The sequence below is a fragment of the Fistularia commersonii genome, chromosome 16, assembly GCF_037954325.1.
Source record: "Fistularia commersonii isolate RoL2024-O1a breed Wild chromosome 16, RoL_Fcom_v1.0, whole genome shotgun sequence".
In the NCBI taxonomy this organism is placed as follows: domain Eukaryota; kingdom Metazoa; phylum Chordata; class Actinopteri; order Syngnathiformes; family Fistulariidae; genus Fistularia; species Fistularia commersonii.
The window spans coordinates 9,089,148-9,112,136 of NC_141299.1; the positions used below are offsets into that span (position 1 = coordinate 9,089,148).

Genomic DNA, 22,989 nt, shown 5'->3' on the forward strand with positions numbered 1-22,989 from the left:
GCGTGTATTTTTTTTCATATTGTCACACAAAAGTTCAGTCGTGGATAAAATGTATATATTTTCAGAATGTCAACAGACATACAGACAGTTGTTTGAATAGTTCCAGTGTGTGTGTTTTAATGTTTTGTGTATCAACGATCAGCAGGCTTAAGGCATTGCTCTGTCTTCACACATATAAGACAAAATCCAACATTAGTTATAAATACAGTACAAGATAAGAGGAAGCAATTCTCGGTCTCGACTACTATTGTACCTCATATCACATTCACAATACAGCACACTCGCACACAAGCAGCCAATCCATTCAGCTAATAGATACAAAAACACTTGCCTGGCACAATAAAAACCCCTGTACCACATTGTCCCCCCTAAAATTTCACGAGAAACCCCTGAACATTCAGAAATGCTATTACAGAATGCAGTTCAAACCAATACACATCTGTAGAATCTCCTGATACGTATTTTCTGTCTTATTAGCTCAGTTTTGAAAGGCAGTTACAGCACGATAAATGTGTTTATCTGATATAATCTCATTCCAGGGGAAGATGGTGCTGATTAAATGCCCTCAGAAAACATATCTGTCCCTTTAAAACTCTTATATCTCATGCTACAACCCCGAATCTAACATTTGGAAAATAAATGTGTAATTTCACTTGCGTATATAACATACTTTATTGAGGACCATATGAATGCAAGATGTTTTCATTCAATGCTTTCCTCTGCTTCATTACGCTGTCAAACGTCATTTCCTACCATTCATCTTGCGATATCTAAATTGAGATGAGGGGGGTTATGGGGTAATTGCCAAGGCAAAATCTGTTTTTGAAACAAGGGATTTTAAGTATGTGATTAGAAAGATTAAATACAAAGTCATGTAGCCAAGTCAGAGCGCAGAATGGCTTGACCCACAAAAGAATGAAAAGTTACATTTTTCTATCTTGTCCCAGGATGAGAAGGGATTTGAATGTTTTCCTTCCTGTGGAGCATGAAATAATGAAAAAAATCTGAAGAATGTGGAGAAATTTGAGATGGAGGCAAGAGAGCAAGCCAATAAACTGTCATTGATCCACAGCTAGCAGAAGCATGCATACTCAGGAGTGGTGGCATTTCTTTGAAAAACACAAGAACAGACATTCACAAATGTCAGCTAAGACTGAGCCTGTGACAGAGGGGCCGTCACCTCAAGGTGGGTCAGAGGAATCTGACACAGACCATAAAACATCATGTTCTGAAGAATCAGTGCTTTTTTAACACAAAATAAATGTATGCTGTTCAGTTGATATGAAGCTATAACAATTGACAATGTATGTTGGTACTGGCAACAAGTCCCAGTGCCAGGATGGGTCTTGGTATGAGATCTTTCACCCGCACACTTGTAATGACGCCATTATTGCTAAGTACATTGAGGTCTTGTTGTAAATGTTGCCTTTAATGCGATATAACTTTTAAAATGCCCGTGTTTAGACAAGCTGGTACGAAGCAACCCTTGTCTCAACATTTCACTGGAGGCTGTGGAAGAAGACCATGTTGGGGGCTGGACTGTCCTAACTGCAGCCCCAACCTGCCCGAGTTCAGTGCAGGCCTTATGAGCACCTTAAGTCTTAATGGCAAGTAGAATGGAACAATGTGCTTTATTCATTTCATTCTTCACAGATAGAAATTAAGATGTGTAAGAGTGGTTGGGGAACGGCGCAGAGGAAATGCTTTCATCATTTAAGCAAAGTTGTTTGGAATATTTTTCAGGTCCTAAAGACTGGAATTGTATTTTTCAATACCATTAATCCCATCAGAACATGTAGAAGTATCTTGTGTTCATATCACTGGCAGTGGAATGAAAGTCTGAATTTACCCTGTTACAACTTTACCCACAATATATTTCTGTTCTGATGCAGGGCTGATTTTTATCAAACATTGTGCGCAATCCTTCCGATGAGTGTACATGCATGCAGACAGCCAGTGGCTAACTGTGAATTAAGGCAACAACCAAGGAAAAGGCAGAGAATTCATCATGAAGAGAGTCAGCGCAGCAGTTGTATTCTTAAGTGGTAATTGCACCTGACAGCACACTTCTGTTGACTGCAGTGACTTTTTTTAACAAAACTTGTACATGCACATTATGAGAAAATGTTGGGAAAAAAGGTATGCTCCTTGCAAGGATTCCAACCTCCAGTGCTGTTGTAGATAATGTTGGATTTCTACAAGTGATGATAGTCCAGCAGAGCGCAATGTGAATGAGAAAGTAGTAACATCAATTATTCCAAATACAAAGTAGCTTATGAAATGGTTTTGGATCACTTCAGCACCATGACCTGGATGACGAAGATGTTTGTAACGATTGATATTAAGTGAAGTTTAATGTGCAAGAGCTACTATTTTGCTATTTGATTTGAAAAATCAACCCCTCAGAATCAGCCTTCTCTTAAATGTTCAGTTCCATGAGTTGGACTATATCTATGCACCTTCCAACATCTTTTACCGATCACAATTTTGTATATAAGTGTCCATATAGGACAATATACCTTGTCCTGTATGGTTTTACATAAAAGTCATGCATTTGTTTTCATCAGTTGTTAAATAAATGGTTCAGACTCTTTAGTAGAAATGATTTTGTGCCCTCAAGGAAACTGCAGTGTTTCAACTCACAATAATGTGTCAAAGCTGTGTATCACTTAATGAAGAGTGTATTCAAGGCATCTTTCTGATTTTAAGAAAGCCTTACAATTTATGCCCTTCATTGAAGCCCCTCTCCTCTCCCTCCTACAATTCATGAAACAAATGAAAATAGAGTACGGCCTGTGAGCACGGCCCCTCACTGCATGTGGCTTAGCTGACTGTAGACATGCTCTAAGATCTGAGAATAGGCCTGGTCTTTCGGGGCATGGCAGCTCAAAGAGCCCTGAGAGGGGAGAAAAAACAAAACAAAAACACATGAGCTCAATGTTGCAACTTAAGGAAGATGGTGTGCTGTAACAATGGTTACCTTGATCTTGTCAATCATGGTCGTATCAGGACACCAGTACTGGGTGAACTGGACAAGATCAGGCGCTCCCCTGTAGTAATCCACCAGCAACATCTGTGCAGGAAAGAGCCAGAGATTTTTTACTAGTGCAGTGGCTTCATATAGGCTTTAGTACAACTTTGCTGTCAAAGTTTGTTTTTAAGCCCTGTCTCTACCATCTCATTGAGAACATCGCTGGTGAGAAAGTTATCCTGTACATAGGTGACCTCCACAGCTACCGGTATGCCATAGTCATTGGGCCTTTGCTGCAGGAAAAGAGCAGATTTATGAGACATGACCAAACACAAAAAAACAATAACATTTAGAAATAAACTGAAAAAATTCAAACTATTTGCTCAGCTAAAAGAGGAGGCTAAGGGGTAGCGTCTCACCTCTGGCGGTGGTACAACCCAGAATGGGGTTATTGTTGATGCTACACCTTGATTGCCATGATAATATGGTCCTGAAAAAGAAAGAAGACCCAAGCTGAAAAACTTTTGGAAATACAAACAACACTTTTGAGATATGCTCTCCTTGAACACATCTTACATCATGACAAATTCTTGTGAAACAAATAGTTGTTCACCAAATACCATCAGTGTGCCAGAGACAGAGGGGTAATCTTTTCATCAACAGAACATATTACTCAGTCAACCAGTAAGAGAATTACAATAATAATTATGACATATTATAATTAAACATTCATGACACCCTAAAAATAAGAAGAATTCAAATATAAAAAGGTATGCAGTGTATGCAAATCAAATAGAAAGCTTACTGATGAAAGTGGAAATCTGAGAAAAGAAAATTTGAGCTTGTTCACCAGAGCATCATATGACAGCAGGCAGTAAAGGACATGACTGAGGCGACAGTGAGGTGTAACGGAGTTATAGTGCTGACTGAACTGAGGAAAAAAAGCCATTTGTTTCAGGAAAATGTAATACAGCAATAAAAGACAAAAAAAATTAAATGGCAACAGTTACAGAACAACACCTTGTCTGTCCTCACTGTTTCACTCATGTGATTGGCCCCTGACAGAGTGGCCTTGTATCCCAACGGGCAGAGATTTAGTCACCAGCAGCTTAAAACAACTGCTTCACTGTCAATACATGGCATCTACTGAAAGGTACCAACTATTCAGAGCCAAGACCTCTTTCAGTTTGTGTGCACTTGACAAGATTATGGACTCGTAATTATCAGGTTTGTTACAATTGTACTCTATAGTGCCTGATCAACGATAGTTCTTTTCCTGTCAACCGAACTTCCTTCATTTCTCAAACTCTCCCCTTACTCAAGCGACTTTTCCAATTCTTTGACTGTTTCAACGTCAGCAAGAATGGTTGCCATGATAACTACTACCAAACAGCCAGGACCTGAATGACTGGGATTCCTCACAGACACATTAGAGTTTTAAATTGACTTCAGATGACTTTAGTGAATGATTTTGCAGAGGCGGTAAATTGTGGATGGCGATATGACAATGGGCTAATACATTTGAAGGGAATGCATGCACTTGAAAAACATTTCTGAATAGAAATCGACCGTACAATGAATACTGTTCCTGCATTTTATTTTCAACTTTAAAATACCATAAAAGACTATCCAGAGATACAGCAAAAAAAATTATCATAATCATCACTGAGAACAAATACTGAAGAAAAGTGTTACTGGCCAATAATCTAAGAAAAGTAATTAAAACAAAGTGAATTTTCCAACACTCTTTCTCTCACCAAGAGAAACTACCCAGCAATGATGTTCCTATGTAGAACTAAATTTTCGACATCATGTTAAGTACAACAACTATTAGGTGACTTTAAGCACTTCCCAGGCCCAGTGAGTTATAAAGAAATAGTAATCTGCACTGTTCTTATAGTGGTTCATATTATATTTCACTGTATCAGTTTCCTCTGATGCAACCAATATCTTTCAATAGCTTCTAAGTAGAGATATGAAAAAAAGAGAACAAACCTGTACAGATTAGTAAAGTTCACTTTAGACATCCCTTACCGCAGATGATGCCCAGGCAGGGTTGAAAGCCATTGTTTGAGCCCTGAAGCCTCAACTGGTGGTCCATTTGAGAGTCGATGTCCTGTAGCGATGGCAAGGCTGGACCTCGAGGGTGACTGTGGTACCAGCCCACCAGCGACAACCCACGCATAAACAGGTTCTGACAGATCTGCAGATGGAGAACCATTCCAGGGTAAAGGAATAATCTGAGGGTGACTCGTATGGTTATCATTAATTCAAACATAAATAGATTAGTCTTCTCCTTTAGGCCTATGTGACTTTAATCTGCATTTCTATTGGTCAGTTTTAGGTTGCTGAGAATACATGACATTACATTACAGTCATTTGGCAGACGCTTTTATCCAAAGCGACTTACAAAAAGTGCAATTCAGTCACCGAAGATCCAAAGTACTAGTAGTTGGAAGTCAGAAGTGATCACTCTTCCAAATAGCCATCTCAAAACCATATACATAAATAGATTAATTTCTTCTTTTGTTTTTTTTGGGGGGGGGGGCTAAGTGTGATTAGTGGGGTAGTGCTTGGTGAAGAGATGAAGAGGTATGTTTTCAGACTGACAAGTAAATTCCTTTGGCGTAGACAGGGAGGTCCTACTTGTTGGACTGTTCCATGGCACAAGTTACCTCAAGACTTTTCAAAAGTGATGACTGCTCACTACAAGCTGCTAATACAGATTTGTATTACCTCCTCCTCAACAGCAGAAGCAGAGTCTCTGTCCCCCAGTCGGGTTCGACAAGGAAATGCCCTTAAGACAGTCAGTACTGAAACACAGCAATAACGAATACAGGCTGACATTTAACTTGAAAAAAACTTGCTGCGTACGGAAAGCACCTCATCTGCTGTCAGACCTACGTTGTGTGTTGGTATCCCATCGTCCCCCGAGGTATCCCACTACTTCACTGGTGGTCAGATGACAGTGGAAATCCTTAGGAACAAAAAGTGGTGAGTTTATCTCTTCGGTCTTCAACGGCCACTCTGCCTCATCTCACGGTGTCACTTACCATTAGCAGCAGCACGTTACTGGACACAGCAACATTGAAAGGCTGGAATCTGTTGATGGCTGAGAAGGCTGACAGCTCCACCAGAGTGTGTGGGTCTCTGAGGACACATGTTGGTGTCGGTCAGGCTCTAACACTTTTCACACTGCTTACTACTTCACTGATCACTCATCGAAGTGCTGGTACCTGGCAGCGTCCCTGGGGCCCAAGGTGCAGTACCTGACGGGAATCCTCTCTCTGTCGGTCCTCCGAGAAAGAACAAGGTCTGTAAAGAGAATAGAGGTTGAAGAGGGGAAGAAAGAAGAGAATAGCAGAGGAAAGGCATACCATGTAATCCGGGTTTGGAGATTTTGTTCTTCTCGTCTGCCGGCATAGCTGTTTTTCCTTCCTCTTCATCTTCATCGTCATCCTCCTCACTCACCAAGCTCTGCCATAAAAAAAATAAACATCAATGTGAAAGCTACTGAATCTTACATTGCGGTGCCAGATTAACAATATTATGTAAATTGTGAAAAATTACATGACTCCTATTTTCGATGCACCCACTTCTACTTTGTTACATAAATATAAGCAGTATATAAATTCAAAGAGTTTAGACTGGCCTCTACTCTTTTGGGCAAGAGTCTTGTATCGTCTATTGATGTATATCACTGGTTTTATCTTATGATCGACTTCCTGTTTCCCTGCTGATGTTGAGTTTATTCAGGGTCATTAATAAAACTTCAAAACCTCTGAGATAGCTACATGTACTTGTAATAAACAGCACAAACATGATTCATACTTTTGAATTCTACTTTGGTCATTTTTGTTTCATCATTTTTGTAAAGAATGTATCTCTGCTTCGAAGGTCAATAATGTACAGTATAAGTACGTAAATTAGTTATCAAGTTACTCAGAACAGTAAAATAGCTCAATACATACATATTATCTTGGGGTGTTATTTTGTGGAGTTTTACTGTATGATAAATTGAGATACATAATTTTCAAGCCTACATCCAGATCAATAATCCCATCATTGCCATTTTTAAAATATACAAGACATTATTTAAAATTTAACAAGTGTTGAGATTGCATACTTCAAGATCAGATCAGAATATGATTCCAGCTGCTTGCACTGAGCCTTTAACAACCTGGAGTGCCATTCCTTCTCCTTCTAGTGGAAACATTTGTTTATGATATGTCCATGAAATTAGATGCTATACAGACGCTGCAGTCAGTAGACACTGAAACAGTGAGCCGCTTTCCACACTGGGCATCACAAGAGGAAAAAACAAAGGTACTCTCACCATATCAGCACTGGGTTGATATTTGTGCAGCCATGTGGTTTTGTACTGCACCAGCTTCTGACCCCTGTAGCGAACAGACGCCCAACCGCAGCCGGATTTCTTGGCCGGGTTGACTAGACGCTTGCAGTGTGTTGCCCAAGCACTTGGAGAGTTGAAGATCTGACCCGTCTCTACCCATCGGATTTTCCCGTCATTCAACAGGTCTCCGATGAAGTTCTTGCCCTGAGAGACAGGAAACATGTGACAACATCTGATGACGCCTACTTCACGACACCAAAGGTGTAACATGTTATTTACCAGGTAGTGGATGGCAAGTACACCATCGCCTGGCTCCACCAGACCATCTTTGAGCAGGACTCTCAGGGTGATGCCTCTTCGGGTCAGCAGGGAACCTCGGCCAGAGCTGGACCTCAGGTCAGCCTCCTCCCCTCCGCTAAGCTCCTCCTCATCCTCCTCACCTCCGTCCTCGACCAATTGTGGGGAACCGGGTGGCTCAGATGCTAAGGGGCAACACACACACACACACACACACACACACACACACACACACACACACTCATCAGCAGGTGTGTTTTGTCTCGGAGTAATTGTGCTGCGTACACATGATGTGTTCATTCAAACATTCCCGACGAGGTTGCCCATGCTTTCCAGCGGACTGTGGCCAGACACCTGACTTCTCCATCGACAATACACTTGTGATTCGAGAAGACAGGGAAAAATAAAAGCCGCCCTGAGCTACAAGGAGTTGTTTCTGAATACTCGGCTGCAGTTGCGAACGGGAGCGACCCGACCGAGTGAAAGCCCGAGGGACCGCAATGGCGTCGGGTGCTTCAAATTAGCGCTATATTAATTAGCGCTAAGCTAAAGCAGCTGCCTATTGTTTCCGTCAACCGCCAGGACATGGCTCCCTCCGCCGGGAGAGGCCTGCGCCCCCGCGGCTCATTTTACAATGAAAGCCCCGCTTGGTTCTCCTCACCCATGTCTCGGAAGCGCCTTTAAGTCGAAGCCGGTCAAAAGCCGAAAGTCTCTCCGGGGCACCGAGGGAGGGAGTGAGGGGGGTTCACGGGCTCCACTCCCGGGCGGGTTTCGCTTACACACACACACTCGCTGGGCCGTGGTCGCTCCGGCTATTATTGAAAAATATAAAATGAAGGCGTATGAGGCTCGGTGGTGGAGTGTCCTTGTTGTGTTGCTTTAATGTCACTCCCCCTCCCTTCTCCTCCACCCCCTCTCCTCCTTCTCCTCCTCCCTCTCCCGGTCCTTGACGCGCTCCTCCCGACGGATCCACGCGGGGGCACATATGCCATTGTTCAAACGCGCATTTGACGCTCTACCACAGAAACAGACCGTGAGGGCCATTCTCGGTACTTCAGAGTGGACGTGGGAGTATAAAAGCACCACCATTCCCCGATCCACTTCTTCCTCCTCTTCCCCGGAGACCGAGCGGATCGCTGGGAAGTAGCTGCGGCTTCGGATTGTCGGTGCTTGTTAAATGTGCAGCGGGGGTTTGAGGCGAAAAACAGTAAGACCAGCTGATGCTATGCAACTGATCTAAACTCGACTGCCTGAAAACACAAGCAAGACTGGAGTTTTGGGGTACTCCTTTAAGAACTGAAGAGGGATCATTTGATCCCCTGCCCTGGAATGCGATGGCTGAGCAGTCCCTGTTGTTATTATAATGTACCACTAATGGCAGGCAGCCACTTGTTGGGAGTACATTGCAAGGTGTGAAATCTATGTGAGGTCTTGGTCTTCTTGTGATGTGATTCTGAGGCCGAGCTGATTTTGAATGCGATCTATTTCAATGAAATCAAATTAATGATTTATCATGGTTGGATAGAGATGGGATTGTAAGTAGCTGATTCAGTAGCTGAGCAGTATAAAATCCAAGTGGACAACCTACCAGTTCATTTGCTTTAAGAACTCTCCAAAGATGCAGAGAAGATTCACCACTGAGCAGGCTCTACATGTAGTTCTGGCTGAGTCAAACCCTTTTGACTCAGATGGAGACGACATAGACCTTCAGGCAGGATCAGACTCAGAACAGTCTTCAGGTAAGGTTTCTCAAACATCAAATTTCCGTGTTAGAGTACTTCATATTTAATTTAAATTATTTTTGTCTTTTTTTCTTTTTGGGAATAACTTCTTTTACTTGAAGATTATTTTATGAAATATGAAGTAATTTTGTGTTTTATCTGGGGGCTGCAAAAACTCAAGTGAGGCAAAAAAATTTTTTTAGAAAATGTCTTGATAAAAAAACTAGATAAATTTTAGATTAGAGGTCAGCAATGTTTTCAAAGAAGCTGCAAGAAAAATGTTATCTCCTGAACCGAGGACAATAATACTGAGAGTTTAGACTAAAGACAAACAGAACAATGGAAAGAATTATGATATAATTTGACTTGTTTCTACATTGGTACATATCTCTTTTCTAATGATAATTTGTTCTATTTGCAGAGGAAGATGTTCCCCGTTCCCTGAAAAAGAAACCTCGGCTGGATACTGCAGTAACAGAGACTGCAAAAGATGGCACAGTGTGGCGCAGGGAAGAGGTTGGACGAGGTTTGGCTTTCACTCCTATTGAACCCTACGCCGCCGAAGGAGAGCCAACACATGAAGCCAGAAAAAATATCAAAACTCGCCTTCAAAGCTTCCTCTGTTTTATCAGTCTTCAGATGCTTAGTACCATTCAAGCATGCACAATTGAGCATGCAAGGGAAACAGAGGCGGTGGATTGGTTCATGGATGTTGCAGAACTTATGGCTTTTATCGCAGTTATCATCTGGCGAGGGGTGACTAAGGTTCCATCATTGTCTGACAACTGGTCAGAGATGTACGGTAACAAAAGGATCATAGCAACAATGACTAGAGACCGCTTCAAAGACATCATGCGACACCTACGCTTTGATAGCAAGAACACCCGGACTGAGCGAGTGCAGACAGACAGGTTTGCAGCAATTTCTGAACTGTGGGAATCATTTCGAAAGCACTGTGCCACATTCTACAGACCTGGTCGTCACATCACAATTGATGAACAGCTTTACCCATCAAAGACACGTTGCCCTTTTCTGCAATATGTTGCTAAAAAACCAGAAAAGTTTGGCATCAGGTTCTGGGTGGCTTGCGACTTGACATCAAAATATATCTGCAACGTCTTTCCATATGTTGGCAAAGAACCTGGTTGTCCCAAAGAGGAGAGACTGTCTGAGAGTGTGGTAATGAAGTTGATGGGACCATTTCTGGACCAGGGCAGAACTGTCACAACGGACAATTTTTTCACCTCCATTTCACTTGCAAAAAAGTTGCTCAGCCGTAAAACTACCCTTCTTGGGACACTCAATAAGACTCGCAGAGAAATTCCCCCCTCGGCTCGAGAAATGAATTGCAATGAGTTCAGCACTCAGGTGTTTTCAACGACTGACGCCACCCTGACAGTGTATGCAGCCAGCTGGAAGAAGACTGTCTACGTTATGAGCAGTATGCATGATGTGGTTCAGACTGAGGACAGCCACAAAAGAAAGCCAAGCACCATCACCCAGTACAATTCCACAAAATGCGGTGTCGATGCCATGGATCAGATGGTGCGCGAGTACAGTGTACGGGCAGGAACACGAAGATGGCCAGTCTCTGTGTTCTATAACATGGTTGACATGGCAGCCCTGAATGCCCATGTGCTGTATCAAGCCTGCACAGGAAGGAAAGAAAGGCGGCCAGATTTTCTGATTCGGCTTGCTTGTGAGTTGGCCGATTCTCATGTGAGGGCAAAGACGATTGAAAAGGAGAACAGTCTTCGTAAACAGTTCGCCACACCAGCTGAACTCGGCAAAAGAAAGAAATGCCAGGTCCAGCACCGATGCAAAAAGAACCCTGCTACTGTTCAATGTGTGCACTGCTACAAGTTTACGTGTGGCAAATGCACAAAAGAAGTGCAATGGGAGTGCCAGGTCTGCGCAGACCAAGCAAAGTTTTAATGAAGTTGTAAATATGTGTGAATTTTGTTTGTGTTTTTGTTACAATGTGGTATCAAAAAATGAACAGACCATTTGAAAAAAACAAAGTATCTATTTTGTATATTTTTCATTCCCTTATTTTCATGTCTCTTACTAAATTAAACTCAACAAAAGTGATAAATATGTGGTTATGATGCATCAAGATATGCAGAATATTTACAAAAAACAAGAACATCCAAGCTTTCAAGAGGAAGATCGGAGTCAGAAGCAATGAAGTTACAATTACCCTTGATTAGGTGAAACACATGTAAAACTGATTCACACCTCTTTCTCCCCCCTTCCCCCCAGAGCTGCTCCTCTGACAAACTGCATTCAACTCCCAGCAGGAAGCTGCCATATTATTAGCATACTGGACAGACCACATTTTATGGCAGGGGGATCAGATGACCCCTCCGTTGTCAACAAAGGTATGGGGATCAAATGCTCCCTACTTAACACTACCAAGACAGGAGTTTTTGGGTACTCCTAGAAGAACTGAACAGGGATCATTTGATCCCCCACCCTGGAATGCGGTGGCTGAGCAGTCTCTGTTGTTATTCTAATGTGCCACAAATGGCAGGCAGCCACTTGTTGGGAGTGCAATGCAAGGTGTGAAATGTAGATGAGGCCTTTGTCTTTTTGGTGTCTTCACATTCTACAGTTATGGCCAAAAGTTTTGAGAATGACACTTTCACAAAGTCTGTTCCTTCAGGGTTTTTAGGTTTTTGCCAGACGTTTCTACGTTTGTGTCATTCTCAAAACTTTTGGCCATGACTGTACTCCCAGCAAGTCACTTGGATTTTATATTGCTCAGCTACTGAATCTCATCAAGTATTTACAATCCCATCCCTATGCAACCATGATGAGTCATCAATTTGATTTCATTCAAATAAATCTCATTCAGAATCAGCTCAGCCTCAGAAACATATTTTATTTTGCAAGAATAAAAATACAAGTAAAACACAATAGAAAAAAAAGAGCGTATTAATGATTACTATCTGTAAGAAAGAAAAAAAAGGCTCCAAATACTGATTATATTTCTAAAGCAAATTAAAAACGATCACTGTAATTTCAGAATTCAATTCAAATGAGCTGTTTGGTGTCATCTTCTGTGCCTCTTGCCAAGGACCTAGAAAATAAATCCAGTTTCAGACACAAAAATGATCTTGTTAATATTTTCCATTCTTCTTTTATAACAGTTTTATTCAAATAAAAAAACCTTTGGAACATTAACTGGGCACAAACACTTTAACACACATTTATTATTGAAAGTGTTTGTATTTCAACAGGTACTATTACATGAACCTGTTCCTCAATCTCGGCCTTTCAGTTCACTTTAATTAGATTGATCCCTAAAAAACGAGAGGGGACAATGGCGACAAGTTGCTTAGCAACGTTCAACTACATTACTGCCCAGAGAAAGGTAGCAGCATGTCTGCCCTACTTAAGTATCATGCGGGTTCCAGACGTTGCAGTATTTTTGAGCTGGTGTTCGTCTTATAGTAACCATAGCAACAGTTGCAATGTTGGTAAACACTGATCTGGAGCTGTGGTACTCCGATGAGAGCGCACAAAAACGAAGCTGTAAAAAACAGAGGTAAAAAAAGAAGAAAAGAGAAACGGTCACAGTGTAATCTAGTATTTTCGCACAAAACCCTATGACCACAGTTTCGATATTTATTTTTCAGAATCTTCTGTCAGACAGTTGGGCAGAAAGGATGTCCGCGAACCTCGGCAGGGTACTTGGTTTCCTCTGGGAATGGGACCGGGCCGACAGCAAAGCTCGCCGGCGCATCCTGGAGAAGTTTGTGGCGCAAAACAGCGGAATGTCCTTCTGCGAGCTGGAGCTGTGCTTCGCACACGTTCCCAGTCTCTTCCTGGCCCGGCTCACCACATGGATGAGACTAACGTATCCTTCAAACCATCCTTGACTCGGGATGAATGTCCCTGAAAAGAACAGTGTTCCTTTGCAGACAAAACCTTCTTTCAGACGCACTTGAGGTATAGATTCCAAAGGGATCTCAAATAATACAAAAATAGCATAGGTCAAGGTCAAGATATTGTAGCGTGTGGTGAGGAGAGTGGCCAGAATCCTTTGTGGCTACAATGACTTTTGGGAGCCTCTCATTGTTCTGTGTTAGAGATCTCCGTTGTATGAACCGTTGTACAGTGTTGTTGTTGATGTGTTACACTAACTTGCCCCGTTGTTGTTGTAACAGGGGTGCACCTTTAGGTTAACTGTTGGCATTGTGAGATGCATCCTTTTAGTTTCCTCCTGCGTGTGGGTTGTTGTATTAACAACAGTCCTCAAAAAGCTATATTCCATGAGTAATAGCATCCTTGACTTTGCTCCTCACATTGTAATACCCCAACACCTCATAATATTACAAAACTAAGCCGGAGTTATAAGCTGGTACAAACATCTGTGTGATAATGCACTCATTAAGCAATAAAGACCAACATAGAAGGCAAAAAACGTGAAGGTTTGGCTCAATGTCTTTGGATCCCCTTTTAAAAAGTGAATCAGCCCTTTACCTCATTTTCAGATATATGGTTGGGACTGTTTTGGGGCTCCAGTTGAGAGCAATTGGGATTTTCCTCTCAGCATCAAGCCAGTGAGTGAGATAAATTATTCCATCCTGATTTGCCTATTGGACCGAGTGCATCTCTTACTTTTTCCAGTTTTTCTTCAGTGATCAGTTTGTGGTGGAGTTTGCGGAGGACGGAGGCGTGTTTACCCTCCTGGACATCTTGAGCCACTCTCAGATCCAAGAGGAAACCAAGGCCCGAACCCTCCGTCTCTTGCTTGTTGTTTCAAATACCGGCAGTAGGTTCAAAGAGCTCATCTGTGAAAGCCATGGTAAATTTCAATTTCTTCTTTTTTTCTTTGTTTTATATGGTCCCTATCACATTTGCCATCATGGCTCCACCTCAAAACAAGGTCCCATCAATTAAGATAGTTTAAAGTAGGAATATTTCAAAACACTATCAGGGCCCAGTAAATGTAATGCATGTAATGTCATCAAGAAAAATATTACATTTTTTTTCAGGGAATAAATAAATAAGTATGAAAGTACAACATTTCAAGCAACATAGTGAAGCAGTACAAACATTACATCTCATCTCTTAAAATGAGGTTTCCAAATATTTTGAGTTTTCTCAAATTTGTTATCATTATTAATTTGTTTATTATTATTACCTTTGTATTTCCACAGGTCCAAAAACCATTGTAGAGAGTTTGTCCAAATCAAACACAGCTGAAACTGAAGATGCAGCTAGGGCTCTGCTGGAATCCTTATCTCATGGAAATCCAAAATATCACAATCAGATCTATAATGATTTGATTTCCCTAATGACTTGTTCCTCTCCTAAGTCCCAGCAGCTTGTTCTACACACTTTGCAGACCATTCAGGTAAAACCAAGGAATATATTCAAATTTGTAGAATCAAATTTTTTGTTTTTATCATTGTCAGAGACAGCAGACATGTAAAACCAACCAAGGTTACCCTTTATTTCTTTTTTTTAATTAAGTCAAAAATGAAAACAACCCATCACAGCATTGTAGAGCCTCTGCTGAAAATGCTTAGATCTCTGCACCCAGAAGTTCAGGATGAAGGTAAAATGATATTTTGTTACCCAAGCCTGACAGAACTAATGCTCAATGAGCTGCCTTTTTTATATTCAATTTGTCTATAAGCAATAAATAATACTGTTTCAACCAGTTATGTTGTAATGTTCAACTTTGTTTTGAGCCCGGTCATATAATTCTCATCTTGCTTCTTTCTGGCAGCTATTAATTTGATTTTAGACCTGAAGGATTATGATGTGCGGCCGGTGCTGCTGAGTAGCCTGGTTGCTCTGCTGAAGTCCCCTGTGGACGAGAATAGAGATGGTGATATATTCATCTCTATTACTTATGTTTTTCTTTGACCTGTTTTTTTTATTGGGGAGAACATTGTACCATAAAATACAAAATACCTATTGAATTTAGCTTTAGCCTCTTTTGTTGTTATATTCTGTAATTCTCTATGTTATTACTCCATCGCTGTTTAAGAAAACATTTAATGTGTAACCATTTGTGTCACAACAATTACATAAGTTGTTGTTATACAAAATCACTACAGAGGCTGAGATAAGTGAAAGCACTGGTTCTCTCGCTGTGTATTTCCAACAAGCGAATGCAGCAAAAGCCATAAGGTATGAGCCTTGGAAATGGTTACAGTGAATAATTATTTTTACCTTTATTAGCCCTTAATATGTGAAAATGTCAGTTTTGCTTAATGGTAAACAAATATAAAGTCATGTACATATTTAGCCAATATAACTTCTTATACTGTTTTAATCATCCTGTATAATTTTCCCCCAAAACATTTAGTTTCTTTTAATAAAGTTATAATAAACATGTTGTTGTAGGTTATTGGCTGAGGAAAGTCAGGACATTTGCAATGAGTTACTGTCTTTGGGAGTGATTCAGTGTCTCCTGTATGCTGTGGGCAATAAAGAACATGTTGATGCCCAAATACAAGCAACCAGGACCTTAAAGGTATGTATATGGTTTCATACTGTATACATACTGTATTTTAAAGTATACATTTTTAAACATACCTATATTATATCAGAATTGCAAATCAAATCAAGGGAAATATATGTTTGAGTTGCAACAGAATATACTGTGTACAAACCGATTACATTTTCTGTCTTCTTAACTTCAGCATTTCATACTGTCAGTCCCGGAGCATGTGCAGAGAGACATGGGAGGGATGCAGTTTGAGGCCTCAGGGTAAGATTAATAAATATCCAAAATGGTTAAAAGCAGTGACTTAAAAGAACAAGAGCTGCTTGGTGGGATTATTGACAAACTAATTGACTTTCCACAGGCCAGAGTTGAGACTTCTCACAGGAATATGAATGAAACATAAGCAGGAATCCAGCTGTTGATGAAGTCAGACATATCTGAGGGTAATGACTTGGCTGATCAGAAGAACCAATCAGAACATCTGCTTCAGGAACCTTTTTTTTTTTTTTTTTTTTTTTTTTTTTTTTGCTTTTGTTTTATTTCAAGTACAGATCCACTTCAATAAAGCAAACTATGACTGAACGTGCACTAAATGTGTCTGTATTTGTGTATTATTATGCAAACTCTGGTCATTATTGATTATAATTTACTCTATTTGTTGTTGTTATATTTTTAGAAACCAGCTATTTTGCAAGATCATAATAAAATTTAACTTGAAACTAGAAATGCAATAATTAAAAGGTGTAACATAAATTCTGGGATAATAAGACTGAAGGACAATCAGTGTAAATATGTCAATAATCAGTCCAGGAAAACATCAGCTTTGCATATTGATAAACAACAAACTGTTTTATAGTTAATTGGGAGAAAAACAAACAAAAGACAAGTGAGAGTTTTGGGATAATGTTTTTAATTGAAATAAAAAAAACTAGGATTTGATCATACTGAAACGAGCGAGAAGATCGGATGTGACGAAACATTGACGTTAACATTTACTCCCAGCGGATTGGTCAAGCAGTAGGTGGGCGGGTCAAAATATGGCGCCAACAGAAATAAACGCGTGAGGAAGACAACAGTATTTTCTAGGAGTCAAAGTGGATCCGGTAAAGGCTTAGTATCTTGATGAAGTTGTGATACATTTGTAATGAGTAAGTTGAGATCTACAATGAAAAAAGGCAAGGATGTGAGTGTCGGTATCATAGAAACAGTAAAACCGAAGCGGAAGAGGTCGAAGACGTTTGTGAAAGACGGTAATAAAAATAGTTCTCTTTAGTGGTCAACCCCACGATTTTGAACTCAAAATAAAATAAAACTGTATTGTTCACAAGTGTCGAGAAGACCTGTGTTTACTTCCTCACATGTAGATAAACGCAAATCTCGAGGTTACCTCTGAGATGTTTGTAATTACACCAGGGAATGATTTGTAAAAATAAATGTAGTCATAAATAGTTTTAGCTTTTATATCACTTAAAGATTTATATAAATAAGGGGTCAGCTTAGAATGGATTTCTCTGTTGAACACAATTTTTACATTGATATAAATTTTTTTGTCATGTGATATTAACTTTTTTTTTTTCACTGTCATCATAATGTTCCCTCCAAAATGTACATTAAAATGAAAGTTATTGGAACTTACCTTCTAAAGGATATTATGGTTTTGCTCCGTCAGAGAAAACCCTGAATGTGGCTCCGCTCTCCACATATCACACTTTCCTCGACCCTGGTGATGTGGGGCTATTCCGTGCTCAGCTCCTCAACTGGTACCAAAAGGAGAAAAGGGAGTTGCCATGGAGAACCCTGGTAAGAAGAATAACAGCCTATTTTATGTTATCATTATGGCAGAATACTGAGGTTGAAAGTACCATGCAGGAGGCGTAGAGGAAGACCGAAGAGGAAGTTTATGGCTGGAAGACATGAGTTAGTTGGTGTGAGAGGAGAGGATGAAGAACATAAGGTTAGATGTTTGGCTGTGGTGACCCCTGAAGGGAACAGCCAAAAAGAAAAGAACAAGAGGAATCAATACATTATTTTACAAGTCAGTTTTCAGAGACCTGGCTAATATAAATACTTGAATCGGTGAACTCACAAAAACTGACTTGTCATTGAAAAGTAACATTTTCATTGATATTTTAACATGTAACTGAGTGATTGGTAATGTTGATTTTAGATGTGTAAATGAAGGTCAGAGATGTGTTGTCACTGTTGGGACCGTGGTATTTTTGAATATCAAGCAGTTTTTTCACCCATGCCCACTAAAAAATTGACCTCAGGTTGAAAAATACCATATGTAATAAAAAGGAAAGATAAAATATCAGAATAAATTGAAAATATTCATGTAGAATATTCAGGAAAGGTGTCATTTCTATCAGTCTGTCTCATTGTGTCCATATTTCATTCTGACAGGCTATGACAGAGCCAGACCTCAACATCAGAACGTATGCAGGTAGGAAATTTTGACTTCTCACGTATTTGCATCCACTTGGTTGTTCTGTGTAAAGCCTTTTCTTTTCTTGTTCAAGTGTGGGTTTCGGAAATCATGCTGCAGCAAACCCAAGTGGCCACTGTAATAGATTACTACAACAAATGGATGAAGGTATTTTGACGCATCTTCACAGAAAACCTGGTGGTACTTGTCAAGCACCATGTAAATCTCTCTACTGATTGTATTCCAGCGATGGCCCACAGTGTCTGATCTTGCAGCTGCAACATTAGAGGTGATTCTTATAGTGTTCTGAAACAGGAACGTTTTCAGATAAATGATGATTTTTAAAATACAACTTGTTTATTGAATTCTTTGTAAGGAGGTGAATCAGATGTGGGCAGGCCTTGGCTACTATTCACGAGGGAAAAGACTGCATGAAGGAGCACAAAAGGTCTGCGTGTTACCTTTACATCTCTGCTGCTGAATAAAATTCTGCAAAAACATTTTTATTAATGGTTGTTTAATCATCCTGTTTCAGACAGAGAAGTGTTTCATTTTAAGTGTATGGTTTCCTTTTCAAGGTAATGTCAGAGCTACAGGGACGGATGCCTCACACAGTAGACGGACTTCTCAAACAGCTACCTGGAGTGGGACGATACACTGCTGCAGCGATAGGCTCTATTGCTCTGGGCCATGTCAGTCAACATACATTCATACACACACACAAACAAAAGTAATACCTGCACCAGAGGAGTTTTTGTCTTCTTCAGATCTGTCCACACTCTCAAGTCCATTCTGTCTGGCTTGTTATTGAATGAGGACTGTTGCCTAGGTTACTGGTGCTGTGGATGGCAATGTGATTCGAGTGCTGTGTCGTCTGAGGGCCATCGGAGCTGACAGCACAAGTCCTGCTGTGACAGAGGCACTTTGGTGAGAATTGAATACCACATTGCACTATTCACTTCCAGTTCTTGCTCCAGGTTACACAATCCACATGTGCCTAGTAAAAAGGGTCTTCCTTGTTTATGATTGAAAACCAAAATAAAAATGTGAATTTACTGATCAATGTTCTAGAGAATTGTAATGTTCATCTGGTCTATGTAAGGAGTTTGGCTAATACGCTGGTGGATCCTGAGAGAGCAGGAGACTTTAACCAAGCTATGATGGAGCTTGGAGCTCGAGTGTGCACCCCCAAAGCACCGGCGTGCAACCACTGCCCTGTACAGTCTCACTGCCACGCTTATCGAAAGGTAGGGGTTTCCCACCGGCGCTTGTAAGTCATAGATTATGGTTTCATTCATTTAAATAACGAAGATGTAGTTTTCTGCCTTTGTGTGTATGCTTATCTTTTTGCATGTGCACACGAATGCAGGTTCATATCAAACAAGAGGAAAATTCAAAGAAGCTCTTGGGGAAGTGTGATACAAAAACTTCCACCTTGCCTGATATAGAAGACTGTGGTAAGAAACTGTCATGCTTGTTTTTCCACCAGAGTGTCACACATCTGTGATATTTGACTTCTTGTCCTACAGCGAAGGGGGAAACATGTCCCCTGTGTTTGACGGCACCCTGGGATGATGAACTGGGCGTGCAGAACTTTCCCAGAAAGCCAGCAAAGAAGCCTCCCCGGGTGGAGCGAACTCTGACCTGTGTGGTGATCAGACTGGACAAGGAGGGTAGCGAGGATTTTCTGCTCACACAGCGACCAAATAAAGGTCAATACCCATTTTTAATTCTGCACTTTGAATTTTGGCTGTTCAGTGTGAAGAATTGAGCTGGTTCTCCATCTTGCTGTTTTGTGGTGAACAGAAAATACTTTTTGCGTGAGCCTCAATAATGATCCTCAATGAGATTCATGGAACTTGAGATTATGGTTTTAAGGTTTGATAAAATAGGGGTCCATTTGAATTTCTCACATCTCAGGCTCTGCTGTGACTCATTCTTCAATAAACTAGGCAAAGTTTTCATAAATCTTTGAACATAATACTAATCGGTACATATAAAAATAAATAAACGTGAAAGGTTTTGAATTAATAGTATGTATTTATGTAAAATTAAAATCACACATATTGGTCAAACTGTCCACTTTGAAATAATATAACAACTTCAATAAGTATTTTTCTTTTGGTATAAAATTAATCTATGGCCACTGACGATAGAAAGCTCTCTACCACATGATTGAACCTCTCTTTGAGCATGCAGATCTAGTGCCTGCAGAACTCGACGTTGTGGACATACAACTGGATGAAGCTCTGGACATAAAGTCCCATTGTAACAGAAATTCAGTTGACACTCTTAGAACCTTGCAATTGAGTAGGGTAATGCAGGACTTTCATTTTCTTTCATTACTTTGGGATTTGTAAGAAAGAAGAAATTAACCAAAAAATGTATATTTGTATGCATTTGTTGGCAGGTTTGCTGGCAGGATTATGGGAGTTCCCAAGTGTTTTGCTTGAAGGAGAGAAGTCTGACAAGAAACAGAAAGGGGTGCTGTGTGATGAGATCAGCAGGATTTTGGGAGTGCAGTTGGCCAACAGTCTCCTCCATTATGTTGGAGAGGTCAGTGTGATGCCTATGCACTGTTGTTAACATATAACTTTGTTTGGAGATAATCTGATACCCCCTGCTCTACTGTTTTAGGTGGTTCATATCTTCTCGCACATCCATCAGACATATGTGGTGTACAGATTGCTTTTAAAGGACTGCGATACACAAACACAGAGTGAAAATGCACAGTGGCTGACCAGATCTGCTCTGCAGCAAGCTGCTGTATCTGCGGGTGTAAAAAAGGTGTGTGTGTGTGTGTGTGTGTGTGTGTTCTTTGAGTATATTTTACATGCAGGATATTACTAGAAATGTGCTCAATGGAATAAAATATAGTAACTTATACTAAAAGTCTCACGTGTACGATAAAAGAGGATTCTATTTAATTTGGGTTTACAATTGCAAATCCAACCCCACTATATGGATTCTGATCTATATGGATTCTGATCCATATAGTGAAAAAATACTATGGGACACTTAAGTTGAAAAGATAACTTGTGAAGCATCTTCTCTGTTGACTACTTGGGCCTTGATATTGAGGAAGATCAATAATAGTTGTAGATGAGATGGTCAGTAAGTCAGATTTGGAAGGTTTTGTAAAAAGCTTTATTTTAAAACTGACTTGAGTGAGATGGCCCTCAATATGGGTGAGCCTTAACTTCGTCATTAAACCCTGTCAACATGGATATAGATGTTGGGGACCTGTGAGGTACATTACGGAACCAGAATTGATGAGTGATCACTCTTAAATGTTTTTTTTTTTTTTTTGGTCAAAAAATCTTAAGTCAGATCTTCTTGTCTACAGATCGTAAAGCTTCATGATTCCCTGGGTATTCAGGTGAAACACACTTCTGAAGTAAGTATTTTTTCTATATTGACATAATTATCTTTTAGATGTGACCATAAATAATTATTTTTTTGCACCTGTCACACTAACAGGACAGAAAAAGACAAAAGAACACTGGGATAAAGAAAGGCAAAGTGTTACAGATGTCCAAAAAAGCCAAGCTGAGTGGGGCAAGCAGTGGCAGTAGGCAGCTCTCCCTTAGCTCTTTCTTCCAGACAGTAAAGGAGGATTCATCATAGAGGCTTTGTTTGTATTGACTTCTCACTATCAAAGCATCATCTCTTTAGGAATTTTGAAGCATATTTTATATGAATATTTCTATATTTTATGAACATTCTTCCCTCTGTGCCAGTGATATGTGTGTCGAGACTTTTAGTACCTGTGTATTGTGGTAATAATACCTTACTTTACATTTTTTGAATGAATGTATAAATTGTGATGAAATTTCTCTTTTGTGTACATACGCTCTAAAGCTATGGTATCTTAAAAAATTGCGGTGTTGGATGTTGTTCCATATCATGTTTTAAAGATACTTCAGTAGTTCTTTTATAAAAACAATAAAGGATATTTTTTGCGGGGTGGGATAGCCATGTAGCCATGTATTTGTTTAGTACACAAAGGAACACCATCAGTATTAACTATTTCACATGACTGGAACAAAAAATTACCACCACCATCAGTATTCACTATTTCTCTGAAATGAAAATATTGATTTTTTTTTGGTTGAGAAGTGTATGCAACATAACAAAAAATTTCAAGTTTAAATTTTATTTTCATCAGTCTTCTGGATATTGTATTTCGAAGAATTGTCATTTCCATCCCCATCTCACCACTGCACTTGACCGAGACATAGTTTTCAATGCATCAGTCAGTTGGCGTGCCAACTCTTGCTAAAATGTCCCACAAATGACCATTACAGGAACCAATGATGCTTGACCAAAAAGAACTGTATTTGAAAGTAAATACCAAGACCCCCCCCTTAAACTGCAGGTTGATTGTAACAGGTGACTCACATGCTCCACAAACACTCTGCATGATGCAGTGGGGCAAAAACAAAAAGTATTTAGTCAGCCACCAATTGTGCGACTTCCCCCCCTTAAAAAGATGAGAGGCCTATAATTTTCATCATAGGTACACTTCAACTACGAGACAGAATGAGGAAAAAAAAGATTCCAGAAAATCCCATTTTTAAGGAATTCATTAGCAAATTAAGTATTTGGTCAAGAACAAAAGTTGATCACAATACTTCTTCACAAGGTTTTCACACACTGTTTGTATTTTGACCCATTCCTCTATGCAGATCTCCTCTTGAGGAGTGATGTTTTGGGACTGTCGCTGGGCAACAAGGACTTTCAACTCCCTCC

General features: G+C 40.1%; 3 protein-coding genes across 3 annotated transcripts; 2 read left to right on the forward strand and 1 right to left on the reverse strand.

Annotated features, from left to right (window-relative positions):
- Positions 1-48: 48 nt before the first annotated feature.
- mpnd (MPN domain containing) lies at positions 49-8,737 on the reverse strand. Its single transcript, XM_086161517.1, has 14 exons — positions 8,655-8,737; positions 8,284-8,434; positions 7,605-7,807; positions 7,308-7,529; positions 6,349-6,448; positions 6,208-6,286; positions 6,025-6,121; positions 5,876-5,948; positions 5,708-5,784; positions 5,006-5,174; positions 3,391-3,461; positions 3,175-3,264; positions 2,981-3,073; positions 49-2,896 (listed from the first exon to the last, which is right to left on the reverse strand). Exons 2-14 carry the CDS (start codon positions 8,285-8,287, stop codon positions 2,810-2,812), a joined length of 1,365 nt encoding a protein of 454 aa, XP_086017643.1. The 5' UTR covers positions 8,288-8,434; positions 8,655-8,737; the 3' UTR covers positions 49-2,809.
- A 6,096-nt stretch (positions 8,738-14,833) lies between these two features.
- armh1 (armadillo like helical domain containing 1) lies at positions 14,834-16,300 on the forward strand. The gene is made up of 6 exons (XM_086162224.1): positions 14,834-14,912; positions 15,087-15,188; positions 15,421-15,493; positions 15,710-15,839; positions 16,009-16,076; positions 16,174-16,300. The coding sequence occupies exons 1-6, from the start codon at positions 14,834-14,836 to the stop codon at positions 16,202-16,204; spliced, it is 483 nt and encodes a 160-aa protein (XP_086018350.1). The 3' UTR covers positions 16,205-16,300.
- A 575-nt stretch (positions 16,301-16,875) lies between these two features.
- On the forward strand, positions 16,876-22,197 carry mutyh (mutY DNA glycosylase). The gene is made up of 15 exons (XM_086161515.1): positions 16,876-17,062; positions 17,482-17,612; positions 18,216-18,255; positions 18,332-18,405; positions 18,485-18,526; positions 18,614-18,685; positions 18,816-18,929; positions 19,067-19,164; positions 19,340-19,484; positions 19,607-19,694; positions 19,767-19,949; positions 20,648-20,793; positions 20,875-21,024; positions 21,584-21,634; positions 21,718-22,197. Exons 1-15 carry the CDS (start codon positions 16,957-16,959, stop codon positions 21,862-21,864), a joined length of 1,587 nt encoding a protein of 528 aa, XP_086017641.1. The 5' UTR covers positions 16,876-16,956; the 3' UTR covers positions 21,865-22,197.
- The last annotated feature ends 792 nt before the right edge of the window (positions 22,198-22,989 follow it).

Coding starts and splice junctions, on each gene's coding strand:
- mpnd (XM_086161517.1), bottom strand. Junction 6,449..7,307: donor ATCAACCCAGTGCTGATATG/GTGAGAGTACCT, acceptor TTTTTATGGCAG/AGCTTGGTGAGTGAGGAGGA. Junction 6,122..6,207: donor GGCCCCAGGGACGCTGCCAG/GTACCAGCACTT, acceptor ATGTGTCCTCAG/AGACCCACACACTCTGGTGG.
- armh1 (XM_086162224.1), top strand. CDS start 14,834: ATGAAAACAACCCATCACAGCATTGTAGAGCCTCTGCTGAAAATGCTT. Junction 15,494..15,709: donor AATGCAGCAAAAGCCATAAG/GTATGAGCCTTG, acceptor ATGTTGTTGTAG/GTTATTGGCTGAGGAAAGTC. Junction 16,077..16,173: donor ATGCAGTTTGAGGCCTCAGG/GTAAGATTAATA, acceptor GACTTTCCACAG/GCCAGAGTTGAGACTTCTCA.
- mutyh (XM_086161515.1), top strand. CDS start 16,957: ATGAGTAAGTTGAGATCTACAATGAAAAAAGGCAAGGATGTGAGTGTC. Junction 21,025..21,583: donor TATCTGCGGGTGTAAAAAAG/GTGTGTGTGTGT, acceptor TCTTGTCTACAG/ATCGTAAAGCTTCATGATTC. Junction 21,635..21,717: donor AGGTGAAACACACTTCTGAA/GTAAGTATTTTT, acceptor TCACACTAACAG/GACAGAAAAAGACAAAAGAA.